A 13,163-nucleotide genomic window follows, 5' to 3' on the forward strand; every position below is an offset into this window, starting at 1 on the left:
CTTTCTTCACACCTGTCTGGAAGTGGAAGCATGGATTTGGCCCAATATGCACAATACTTATTTTGTGATTAGATTAGAAAGCATCTTCCTTGCCTATGATCAAGCAACAGGGGTATTGTTTCTAATTATGTGGGATGGGTCACTGACCTCCAAGGTAATGAATAATTGACATAAGAATAGCTTTTGTTGTGTTAATAAAATGCAGACAATCGATTGATGATCAACATGCAGACACCTATAATAGATCTTTTAATGGAAAAAGAAAGATTGATTGACCTGTCCTCCTAAAGCAGTGGTGGGCAACCCATGGCCTGCAGGCCACATGCGGCCCGTCAGGGTAATCCGCTGGCCGGCTGCAAGACAGTTTGTTTACATTGACCGTCCACAGGCATGGCCGCCGCAGCTCCCAGTGGCCGTGGTTCGCTGTTCCTGGCCAATGGGAGCTGCGGAAAGCGGCTTGGGCCAATTTGTTTTTAAAAGCTTCCAAGGATGGGGACTCTACCTCCTCCTCTGGAAGCCTATTCCAGAGCTTATCTATCTTTATAGTTAGAAAGTTTTTCCTACTATCCAACCTAAAACTCCCTTGCTGCCATTTCTTCTTGTCCTGCCTTCAGTTGACATGGAGAGCCATTGATTACAGTCCTTTTTATAACAGCCCTTAACATATTGAAAGAGTATTATGTTTTTCAAGATTAAACGTGTGCAGTTGTTGTTTAACTTTTCCTGATAGGTCAGGTTTTCTAAACCTTTTTATCATTTTTGTTGCTCTCCTCTAAACTCTCTCCTACATTGTGAGGAGAACTGGACATAGTACTCCAGCTAAGGCCTCACCAGTGCCACGCAGTATGGGAAAATTACCTCCTGTGTTTTGCATGCAACATTCCTGTTAATACATCCCAGCATCATATTAGCGTTTTTGCAGCTGCATCACATTGACGACTCAGATTTAGTTTGTGGTCCACTGTAACCCCCAGATCCTTTTCAGCAGTACTACTGCCTAGACAGTTATTCCCCATTTGGTAGTTGTGCGTTTGATTTTTCCATTCCTAAATGAAGTACTTTGCACTTGTCTTTATTGAATTTCATCTTGTTGAATTCAGACCAATTCTCCAATTTGTCAAGGTTATTCAGAATTCTAATCCTGTCCTCTAAAGTGCTTGCAACCTCTCCCAGTTTGGTGTAATCTGCAAATGAAAAATCCGTAATACAAACCATAAGAGAAACTCTTGTTTTAAATAGTAATTGATCTAAAACAAATGGTGGCTGTTGCGTAGTTTGCAGTTTTATGGATTGCTTTGGAAAATTATTCAGATTTAATAAAAGATATAGTTGAGTCAAAAATCACTAGTTCTATTTATGAACCTTTGCCAGAAAGCTCTGTCAATTCCTCATAATAATAATAATTAATATGTAGCTCTTATAAAGCATTACAAAAGAGGTCAGTATCCCAATTGTACAGATGGGGAAACTGAGGCACAGTGGCAAAGTGACTTTTTTGAGGTCACTCAGTAGGCCAGCGGCAGAGTGGGGAATAGAACCTAGGTCTCCAGAATTCCAGAACAATGCTTATCCACTAGGCCACACTGCCACCCATAGAGGTGTTTTTTATTATATGCCATCCAAACAGGAAATGTTGGGCATTTTCAATGTATGGGTGAAGCCTGGCAACCAAGGCCTCAATCCTGCAATGAGTTCTACCTGGGTAGACTCCTCAGCCCACTTGGAGCTGCATTGAATCCAGGTCTCCCTTCATGTTCATGCCCCAAATGCCAACATGTGGCTCCTTCTAGGGATGGATTGGAGGGTGACTGGGTCAGTTTCTGCCTTCCACAAAAGCATTTTTGTTTGTCTTTCAGGTTTCTGGAAAACAAGGTGCTAACCAGTGTAATCTCCTTAGTCCACACTCTGTGGATAACAAATTTAGGAAACAAAGGAAGGGCGATGCCACTTCAAACTCCTTGCAAAAAAAAACTGCAGGAGAACCAGAAGTTCCTTCCTCTTCAGCTTATAAATGAGTTTCTGTATGTTTTGATCATGCTTGTTAAACACATTCGGTAAGTCTTTTCCAATCAGGTTTCCAGGCTTATGTGATCACGTTGTTATTCAGTTTGAAATATATTAGGCCAACATGAATTCACTTAATCTCTGATAAATTAGCCCTTTTCCCTTAATTTTAAATGGTGATAAATAAACCCGGGTGGAGAAACTTCTGCAGAAAAATTTTGCTTTTAAAAATATTAACAATGAAGTGGTGACTGTAAGGTGACTCATGTTCTAAGTAATGGATATGTAGTTTTTAAAAAGGCAGCATTATGTAATTTGTCCTTTTCCTGCTATATCAGAGCGTAAATCCAGCACTTCAACTCTCTGGCAGGCCTCCTCCCTGAAAAGCTTCAAGCTCACTCTGCCTGAGCAGTGGCCACAGTCTGGACAGCAAGTGGCGCAGTCTCCATGGATGAGTTCTGCTGGGTCCCTACTTGATGCTTGGGCCAGATCCTCAAAGATATTTAGACTCCGAACTCCCACTGAAATCAATGAGAGCTAGGTGCCTATATACCCCTGAGGAACTGGGAGTTGGTCCATACCTTCTGAAGACCCCACTCACTGGGTTTGCATGCATTACCTGATGCAGCCTTGGTTAGCGAGTGGTCTGTGTGGGAGAATCAGGCTCAGGCAAAGTGGTATAGGGAGGTATAGGCTAACAATGCAAAATTTTCAAAAATGACAAAGTATTTCAGGTGCCTGAGTCACTTTTTTGAAAATGTTACCCAGAAACATTTTTCTCCAGCTCTGGCAGTTCTTCCCCTGGGGAAGCCTGTCTGTGTGCTGGCAGCTGGAAGGGGGTTGGGTGCAAATTTCACTGGTCTGGACTGACTACCATCTGCCCGACTGACAGAGGAAGAGGATTTATTACTATTATTTATTGTTTTCTTCTCTGTTTAGATCATAAGCCCTTAGGGGCAGGGATCGTCTCTGTTTGTACAGCATCTAACACAGTGGGGCACTGAGCTCAGCCTCTAGATGCTACCATACAAATAATAAATAGTTATAGTCATCGTTAAGCTTTTTAAAGCTGACACTAGGGAGTTAGCTCCATACTCAGAGGAGTTTCTGTGAGTATGTGGCTGACTCACATAGTTGGCTTTGAAAAATCTTAGCCAATAATAGTAATTGTGCGAGGTATAGAATACAAATTAATAAAAAGATAGTCCCTTTCTCAAAAGGTTTACAGTCTTCCCCTGTTGTCTTTTGACATTTATGCTGAGAGAACAGACAAATCAGGTCACGGTGAGCAAGGAGAGATGACAAGGAAACTGGTGATGTTTGGAACAATAAGCAGTGGTGTAATTCCACCATAGCTGTTCATTCAGATGGCTGTTTGTCACATCATGAAAAATAAATGTATTGTTCTTCCCTCCTGAAGTTTGAAAACTAATGTAAAATAAATACTTTTAGATGAAGCACCAGAGCATTTCCCACACTACTGTGTGCTCTTTGGCTTCTACTGTTACCTTTTCCAGGTTGCAAGTAATCTGTAGAGCAGAATTCTGGTGTATGTGGGGTTTTTTGTCTGTCTATCCCATCAGGCACGAATGGAGAGAAGCAGCAGACATTCAGTCAGAGTGAGAATAAATGTCTCTTTCATCCTAAGAAACTAAATTTAAAAAATCAGAGGACTTTAAATAGCCATATATTTAGCTTTTTTCTTTTAGTTAACATGTAGAAAAATATACTTCGTGAATTTTTTAAAAATCTCCATTTTCTTTTTGAAATAGGACCAACTTGGATTTTGCCACACTTGCTCAGTTTTTCAGTACGTTAGGTTCTGTGTTAGGGTACCGAGCTACTGTTGGTGAGGCCTTCAGACAAATGGGCAGATTTACTGTAAATGAGAGTGTCCTTTCAAACAAAGATGTCCTCATGCTCTTGCATAAGTGGAGCATCATTGAAAGAAATCTGCAGCTCCAAGAAGATGTGCAAACAACTGCTCAAAAATATCAAGTCAAAGAGTTGCTTAGTAAGTATTAAAAATGTTGGTTTAAAAGCACATCGGTTGCAGTGATTTTTAACTTTGTTTAAACAAATAAAAGTGGATTTTGAGAGCTTTTAGGAACCCAGATTTCCAAAGGAAACCACTTTTAAAGTAAGAAAAAAATCAGTAATAAATCAAGTATTGTGGGATTGTAAAAATATATTGTATTATATTTTCACATGAAAGTAAATGCTGTTTTTAAAAAATTGTGTGGAGGCTTAGTCATCAGCTTGCCATAATAAACTCAAAGTGTTCAAAATATTCTGTCTGACAAAATGGCATAATGACTGTGGCAGATTGCGTGGACAATATTTTCTGGAGTTTTGGCAGCCTGTTTGTATCTGTTTAATGTTCTATTAGTGAGTATAAGCCTTGCAACAGAAATATCTGATCAAGAAGCCAACGGGTTAATCAGCTGGAATGATGACATTCTGACCCAAACAGTTTTGCTGGCTGGTCTCCTCCATTTAATAAAGTTGTAGCATTTGCAGCCAAAGCTTTGCAGTGTTCTGAGAGGGCATGAGAACCTAAAAACGAAATTGATTTGAAACTGGGTACAAGGAAATTGACTAGTTTATTTTCATTGTCCTTGCTGAGAGAAATACAAAAAGGAAAGGAACAGCACAATGAGTGAAAAGCAAATTAAACTTTTTACCGCTCTTTCCATTTCAATAATATATAAGGATATTGGGGGGAGAAGGGGAAGAGGTGTATATATTTTTTAATCCAGTACAGCAGGATCAGCAATACTGTATTTTTTACAGAATGTGTTGTCACTTAAAAAAGTGTATATAATATATTAAAAGCCCATCATATTTGAAAAGATGTCAAAAATCTTTTTTTAGGTATTTCTAGGGATTCTGTATATTTGCCTGTGCCATATTATTAACATTATATATAATTTTAGTTTAGTGAATTATGTTTGCATTTTTTACCATTTCTATAGTTATAGATCAATTATTGTGTCCAGTTTCATTCTCCAGCCCTCAGCAGTTTATAAGACAGTCACAAAAATTCCTTTTGACCTGAAATGTTGCTGTTAAAATCACTTGCTGGGGTTGATATTAATTTTTTTTTTTTAGTAATCAAAATTGGTTTAAATCCATTTCATTTATTGCAAAATAGAGATTTCTGATGACTTTCCAGATTTTTCAAAATTAGGATCTCTGACAATACCCCCTTCAATACTGATGAAGTAAAATAAATGCATTGCTGCTGTTTACAAGCTTTATTGCTTTGATAATATAACTAGCAATGAATTTAACTGAAAGTTTCACATAACCTTACATAAAAGTCTAAGCTTTCACAAGATCAGTGCCAAACTACATCCTGTGGACGTGGGGCCCAGTGAAGTCAATGGAAAGACACCCATTGGCTTCATTGAGCTTTGAATCAGGGCCCTAGTGAAATAATTTCACCCTTTGCAATTAGAGGCTTTAATTCAGCAAGGTACCTAAGCATGTAACTTAACTTTTTAAGCACACAAATACTTCCATTCACTTAGGTCGGGTTGTTGCATCAGGCCAGAGGCATGTACCTTGCAACCTCCCAGCAGCTGTAATGACACAAGGCCATCCTCCCTGCATTATAATGACAAGAGAGGTTTTTGGGGGGCTTGAGACTTTTTTTTTTATTTTTCCCATTTACAGAAAATATTAAAGAAAAGAACAAAGGTCAAGTCCCATTTCGGCCTTCATCTCGCCATGTTCGGAAAAAGGATGTGGTAGAAATAGAGGAAGAAACTGGCTCACAGCTGAAGGTTTCAAACTTAGAGAAATGCAGAGACCATCTGGAGTCCATATTGGTTCATTGGGAGCCTGTTTATCCAGCCCTGTTTGCTAAACTTCCAGAGGACCGGCTTGAATCTACTGATCCAGAGAATGAAACTATCAGTCTTACATGTGCAATTGCTTACATAGTAACCAAATGGCTAGTGAAGTCCATGGTTGATCATAGCCTCAATATACAAAATGTATTTTTGACTCTCAAGTGGCTAAACAGTAGCATTTTGCCACACCCTCCAGTAGTGCGGGAGATTCTTAGGGATGCCACACTGAAAAGTAGTATCTTTAAGCTTTACAACAGAATCTGTGAAGCCAACAAAGAGAAGTCATCAAACATTGAAGAGCTCTGTTTGTTTAGTACAATCATGCTTCACTTTCTGGATACTCAGGGGTTGACTAACTCCAGTTGTCATAAGGTGGTGAAAGCGTTCTGCCTGTCAGCAATGAAAGAGAAGGACGAGATCAAGAAAGGTAACTTGTCCTTTTTTTGTTTACACTCAGTAACAAGGCAGAGGAGTAGATGACAGTAGTTGTGTACTTAAATATTTTTCATTCATCAAATGTTTTTGAAATCTGTCTTCGCTAATATGGAGAATCATCACTTCAGAAAGCTAAGTCTTTCCCAGGAAGATAGCCTATTGGTCATTAATTAATATAGAATATGGTTTTCACCTCACAAGAATATTTGATATAACATTAGCCCCATTCCCCAAAAGAAGCTGTTGTCTTGGATTAAATTTGCCTTGCTGAATTATATACTTGAATATCTGAAGTTGTATTGGGAAAATATTCTTGCACCAAAAGTCATATTACAGGTTCTGGTTTGCATGACACCAGTTCTGTCCATTTGTTGACAAAAGTGGTTGCTAAGGGTATAATTAGCTATATTCAAAGATGTCCGAGGTTTCCACTAAAAAGAGGGTATTTTCTATTAGAGGTGGGAAGTGGATGGTCCAAGATGAGCACAATATCCCATTAAAGGAAAGGATTAGCGAACTCTAGCTTTAAAAACTGTTTTGAAAGAGAAATTTTGGTAAAATAGATTTTTCCATGTTACTGTTTTGAAACTGAAGAGTATCTATTCTGATTCCTTTTTTCCTCACTTTTGTTTCACAGCTTCTTGTGTATTCCTGGCTTCTGTTTACATTGGGGACATTTGGCTTGGAGCACAGGAACCAGATATGTTTATAAGCCATGTCAAATTGATCTGTGGTGGTACAGATGGTAAATTAAATGGTGATGACAAGAAAATGCACAGAGAAGCGGAAGAAGCCATGGTATCTCTTTGCAAAGACATTTATTTAGCTATTTTGGGGCATTAATTCTCTATATTGACTTGTACTCAAAATGTCAAACCTATGTCATCACTGCTGGTAACCATGAAATCCTCTTTGAATTGTACTGTGTACAAATCTAACTTGTTTTCCATACACTTCTACAAGCCCAGAAAAAGAGAGCAAGACTTTAAAGAATTCTGTACACAGAGAATCTAGCAGTAGAATATTCAAGCAGTGTTTGCTCTTTCTTTCGCAGACCAGGGCAAGGTGGGATGCTGGAGCTATGATGTAATTTATACTGCAAACATTTTTTACTTTCTAAAATATTAAAAAGAAAAATTGCTGATTACTGCAGTGCCTCCAAACTCATTTTCATTTCCCCACTGGCCAGAGAACACAAGTCCTAGCCATCAGAACCAAGGAGGAGACATTACTATGGCAAAGACCTATCTTCTCACATTTCTGAAGAGATGAGGGATGGTCTTCTATGTGCTTATCTGTATCCTAACCTCTGCTTTTCCAGAGAGTGGGGATGAGTGTTTCTGAAGCAGACCCGACTTCTGTATCATAGAGAGAGGGGAAAAATGTGAACCTGAGTCTCCTGTGTAACAGTGACATGCACTAGGTTACTCCTGAGTAGGACAGTCTAAAGACTCAGATTTCAATCGGATAATGATTGGTCCTTCTACCTGTTTTCTCGGTAAAAGCATAAGGCTTTGGTACTGCTTCACTTATGTTAAATCCAAGTGTTGCTTTATTCAAATTAAGACAAAAAAATGGTATAATTGACCAAACAAGACCTAAATGAATTGTTCCTCATCAATTAAAATTGTATTCTGTTGCACATCGTTCATGAAATCTAATTATATTTCTTGAACAAGACCTGGAAGGGACAATGTAATGTACCATTTCAGATATGCAAACATGGAGATACTGCATTTCAAACTTTGAAATGTTAAACAGGGTTTGTTATAATGCCATAGGTAATTTGTACAGATTTCTAACTCGAAGTGAAGTCAGATATACACACTCCATTTAATGTTTATAGAATCTGTTTTTAATACAAGTGTAACATTTCACGTTCACATCATAGTATGGCATTTTATATGTTAATATATTCTGAAATATAATTTATTTTCTTGTAGTTTTTATTCATATCAGTCTATTTGAAGATGATTTTTAAAAAATATAAAACCATTCTCTTTGCTTGTTCAGTGAAAATATATTTTATTCCAAAGGGCCCATCAGGGGTTGTACAGTCACATAATTTAGGCCTAAAATTTGACCACCATTTAAAATTATGGGAATGTTCTGTTCAATTAAAAAAAAAAACTTTTTTTTTTTTTTTTTTTAAATGTTCACTGTTGCCAAGAAGTAGGATATTAAAGCCATAGCTGCCATTTTGGTGTGACATACCAAAAATAACATGCAAGCTGCACCCAGCAACCAAGAGAAAACTTTATTCTCAGACCTTTATGTAGTGCTAACACGGGGATCAGCAACCTTTGGCATGTGGCCCGTCAGGGAAATCTGCTGGCAGGCCGTGACGGTTTGTTTACCTGCCACACCCGCAGGTTCGGCCGATGGCAGCTCCCACTGGCTACAGTTCGCCATTCCAGGCCAATGGGGGCTGCGGGAATCGGCGGGGGCTGAGGTATGTGCTGGCCGCTGCTTCCCGCAGCCCCCATTGGCCTGGAACAGCGAACCGCGGTCAGTGGGAGGTGAAATCAGCCGAACCTGCGGATGCGGCAGCTAAACAAACAGGCCTGGCCCGCCAGCAGATTTCCCTGACGGGCTGTGTGCCAAAGGTTGCCGATCCCTGTGCTAACACATTGCTGTTGCTTATGCTGGTACAGAGACACATTTCTTTTTAAATGGTACTTTCAAAAACATTAACCAGAAGAAAACTCCTTATCATGTAAATGAGCTGACAAGTTAAAATTATTACAGTTTGGCCTGTGACATACAGTTCACATAGACTTTTTCAGTGGGGCTTATCTAAATCTTCATTTGGGCACTTTTAAAAATAAAGATTGATTTCCAACTGGTGAGCTGTAATCTGTTCTACAAATGTGGTAAATAGGTACTTTTAAAGATGTTTGGCCACTTACCCTGTATTTTTAAAAGTTCATATGATCTATTGAATTATTTGTTTTACTGCCTCACTATAAATGCTTTCTAAGTAAACTGTTTATGTGGGCATTTAATTTAACATTTAAAAATATATTAAAAAGATAAAAACAATGAGGACTTCTTCAGATGTGGAGTTTTTACCCACGAAAGCTTATACCCAAATAAATCTGTTAGTCTTTAAGGTGCCACCGGACTCCTCGTTGTTTTTGTGGATGCAGACTAACATGGCTACCCCTCTGATATTAAAAAGATATAACAGCAATGTCAATAAAAAACAAATACAATAAATATACCCAAGAAAACTAATCTACATTTTGAACCAAGGAGCGGCACTACTTTAAATAAAGTAAGTTGCCAATTTTGGCCCTGGTCCTACAATGAGAACTGTGTCGATGGATCACCACTGAAGTCAATGGGGCTTTTCATGAGAGGGTCACCCTTAGTTCTCATTGTAGGGATCAAAGCCTTTAAAGTTCAGTAAAGATGTGATCCCATTGTCCATTGATGGATTCTGTGGACTTTGAATTGGGTCTAAAAGTACTTTCCTTTGTGTAACGTGTGTGAAATGGATTTCTAGTTTTTAGCAGCAGTTGGTATTTCTCAGGATTTAAAGTAGACCAGGAAAGATGTGGCTCAGTGGTAGTACCACAGCTCTGGGGCATTCTGACTGGTTCAGCAAGGGGTTGCTGAAGTAACAAGAGAAAACAATTTTAGGCCTCTAGAGTAGAGGTTTCTTAATGGATTGATTCAGTAGAAATTAGGACCCTTTGAGAGTCATTTGGCATTGTGTTTTTTTTAAAGAGCTCAGCTTGATTTTTGAAGCATATAAAGGGACTGGACTTGAGTCCTACTGCTTTGAAGTTTGTAGCCTACAGAATGGGGTAGAACTCTAGCAAACCATGAAACCTGGCAAACCACAAGGAGGAGGAGCCTTTACCTACAGAAAAGTATGTGAAGAAAAGTGCATACTGAGAGGATTGGTAAACTTGAGATGCCCAGAAATTGGTGTAGGTAGGAATGTCACCAAAAGGGAAGCTATTCTTCCCCAGAAGTATTTAGCATTTTTTAAGGGGTGGATTGCATTTTAGTATATTTAATATTAGTTTGTTTTCCAGGTTAGATTTATTCTGTATATAACGCTATTGTTTTCTTAAAGTAATTTAAACACATATTTTATTTCCTTGTTCTTTGGACTTTGTATAAAAAATAATAATCCATCTTAGGTTTCCATATCACGCTGAACTGTTACATATAATGTCAAGGAAATAATAGAGTATAAGTAACTTCAGTGGGTCTGTGCTTGAATTATGCCACATTGTAACTAAAAAATAGAACACCCGTGATCAAGGAATGATTGAGTGATTAACATACTTCAGCAATCCCCTTAGAATCCATCCATTATGAATAGTTCTTGATACCAAGTAGATCTCTGTCACAGGCTATCATTAGTCAATGAGGAGGATGTCCACCAGTTCAGACTGAAGGCCTGAGCAGGTCAATTGGTGTAATGATCTGTTAGCACCGCTTAAGCAGAAAAACATCCAGGGTGAAATCTTGGCCCTATTGAAGACAATGGAATTTTGCCAGGATTTCACCCCAAATATTTATTTATTATGTCAGCCATGAACCCTGCCAAGTATCTCATACAGTACTCTCCAATCTAATAAAAGAGGAGCACATTTGAGGAAAAAAGGGGGAAGGCTGCTGTGGCCATATCTATTTGCCTATTAGAAAGTGAGGTGCTTCAACATTTCCTTGCTAATAACCTGCCTTGAATTCCTGCAATCATTTCCACACTCACCCACCTGATCCATGACTCAGTCTGACTCAAGCCACTTTAACCCCTGGTGTTTCTGAGTCTATTGCTGATAGATAGACTTGCTTTAAAATATATTCTACAGTACTATTTGCAGTATCACTAACCCCTATCGTTAAATCATGACATGAGTTTTTTTTAAAGGTTCTGTTTGGTCTCTCTGATTTTTGAACTGCCCTTGTCCATCCTTAGTGTGTGTGAGACAATTAGAATTGCCAATTCCCAGATTTGTAGCGTATGGTGATTCTGTGGCCTGCCTGATGGTACGGAGCTTCCAGCTTCTCTCCAAACCCCACAGTTCTAATTAATTAATTCTGTGTCCCACCCAGCCCAGCAATTAATTATGCAACCCCCACATCAGTACTGCTCCGTAGCCCCCACATCATCTTGTCCTTGCCAGCCTCGCCTCTGCTCATCCTACAGCCTGAAGAGTTCTTCACCCCTCTCTCCCAGGCCCTTCCCCCTCCTCCTTCCTAGGCCTGGGGGTTGGGAAGCTCCAGTGGTCTTCACCCACCTTTTCCTTCCCAGGCCTGGTGGTGTAGGGATGGAACGGGAGGAGGAGGGGCCAAGACTAGACTGACCCATTGTTCACAGGAGGAAAGAGGAAATTCCCTCCTCCTTTATCCTGTCCTGTAAGAATGGTGTCGGCTGCTCCCTCTCACTCCTGACACTCTCACTCACCTGACCCAAAAACCTATCTGGCTCCTGAGAGCAGGAGGAATGAAAGTTATGCCTATCTTCTGCATCAGATCTGATTGGCTGCTCTTCCCCAGGAAGCAGGAAAGTTAGAGGGGGTTTTACTTTTCCTCCAGACAGAGGGTTGGAGTTTCTCATGTCATCACCAGACTGGCTCCAGCCCTGGCCAAAATCACGTTGATTGTGAAGAAATCCCAAGAGTTGGTAACATTGCAAGTTGTTGCGCTGAAATAAAACAGAAGTAAAAGACTACAAAGTTTTCATCCGACTTTAACACCGAGGTAGCAATCAAATAATGGCAGAGTTTCAGTGTTAACATTTTCCTTCTGGTCATTACTTTGGTATTAAAGCAGACTAGAAATCGGTTTATACAATCTTTCAGAGGGCTACCGGGTCATGATTAGCATCACTTGCCAGCTTTATTTACAAATACACTTCAGTTTGTTTATGGTAAGAAATGCTGCTTTTGACCATTTGGCTAAACAGAGCAGGTAAACTTTTTTAAAGTAACCAGATATTTTTAAATATTAAACAAAGTAAATAAAACACATTCTGTTATACTTAAAAAAAATAGCTGAATTTGAAGCTGGTGGAGCCAGGTGCAATTCTCTGCTCTGCAGTCACAAAGCTTTTAAATTTGATATTGCTCTAAAATTGTCCTTTTCATCAAAGTGGCCAGATAATGCAATATGCTAAGAGGAGGTTGGCAATGAGAAGATGAGCTGAGGACAGGCGCCTGAGGAAATAAGATTGATGCCTGTGGTCATGATGCAGTTCATAAGGAATAAGAATTGCAGGAAAAATATTTAAATCTAAGCTGTCCAATACAATCAAAGGGTTCTCTTCAAATTAATAAAACCTTTGATCCTGCAAAAATTTACACTTATCTCCATGTACCTGAACAGTTTAGCTGAAGATGATATGTAGTGCATAAAAGCAAGCCCAATACATAACAGTTTGCAGGTTTGGTATCTACTTTGGTATTCTACACCAGTGGTTCTCAACCAGGGTATGTGAACCCCAGAGGGTAGGCAGAGGTCTTCCAGGAGGTACATCAAGTCATCTAAACATTTACCTCATTTTACAACAGGCTACATGAAAAGCACTAGTGAAGTCAGTACAAACTGAAATTTCATACAAACAATGACTTGTTTACACTGCTCTATATACTATACACTGAAGTACAATATTTATATTCCAATCAATTTATTTTATATGGTAAAAATGAGGAACTAAGTAATTTTTCAGTAATGGAGTGTTGTGACACTTTGATTTTTGTAAGCAAGTAGTTTTTAAGTGAGGTGAGACTTGGGGTACATAAGACAAATCAGACTCCTGAAAGGGGTACAGTAGGCTGGAAAGGTTGAGAGCCACTTTTATAAACCTCTACTTGCTGGAACAGCCCCTGCTCACAGCCACACTGG

General features: G+C 39.1%; 1 protein-coding gene across 2 annotated transcripts in view; it reads left to right on the forward strand.

Annotated features, from left to right (window-relative positions):
* URB1 (URB1 ribosome biogenesis homolog) overlaps window positions 1-8,228 on the forward strand; it is a 70,504-nt gene extending 62,276 nt beyond the window's left edge. Inside the window, exons 36-39 of one of the 2 annotated variants that reach the window (XM_038413470.2) lie at window positions 1,857-2,054; window positions 3,777-4,018; window positions 5,683-6,288; window positions 6,934-8,228. In XM_038413470.2, the coding sequence (XP_038269398.1) occupies window positions 1,857-2,054; window positions 3,777-4,018; window positions 5,683-6,288; window positions 6,934-7,139 (1,252 nt within the window). In that variant the 3' untranslated portion in view covers window positions 7,140-8,228. Of the gene's footprint in view, window positions 1-1,856; window positions 2,055-3,456; window positions 3,529-3,776; window positions 4,019-5,682; window positions 6,289-6,933 lie in introns of those variants that run through there. The other variant, XR_006279198.1, reaches the window with a different exon arrangement.
* Window positions 8,229-13,163: the final 4,935 nt, after the last annotated feature.

This window comes from Dermochelys coriacea, chromosome 1 (genome assembly GCF_009764565.3).
Source record: "Dermochelys coriacea isolate rDerCor1 chromosome 1, rDerCor1.pri.v4, whole genome shotgun sequence".
Classification (NCBI taxonomy): domain Eukaryota; kingdom Metazoa; phylum Chordata; order Testudines; family Dermochelyidae; genus Dermochelys; species Dermochelys coriacea.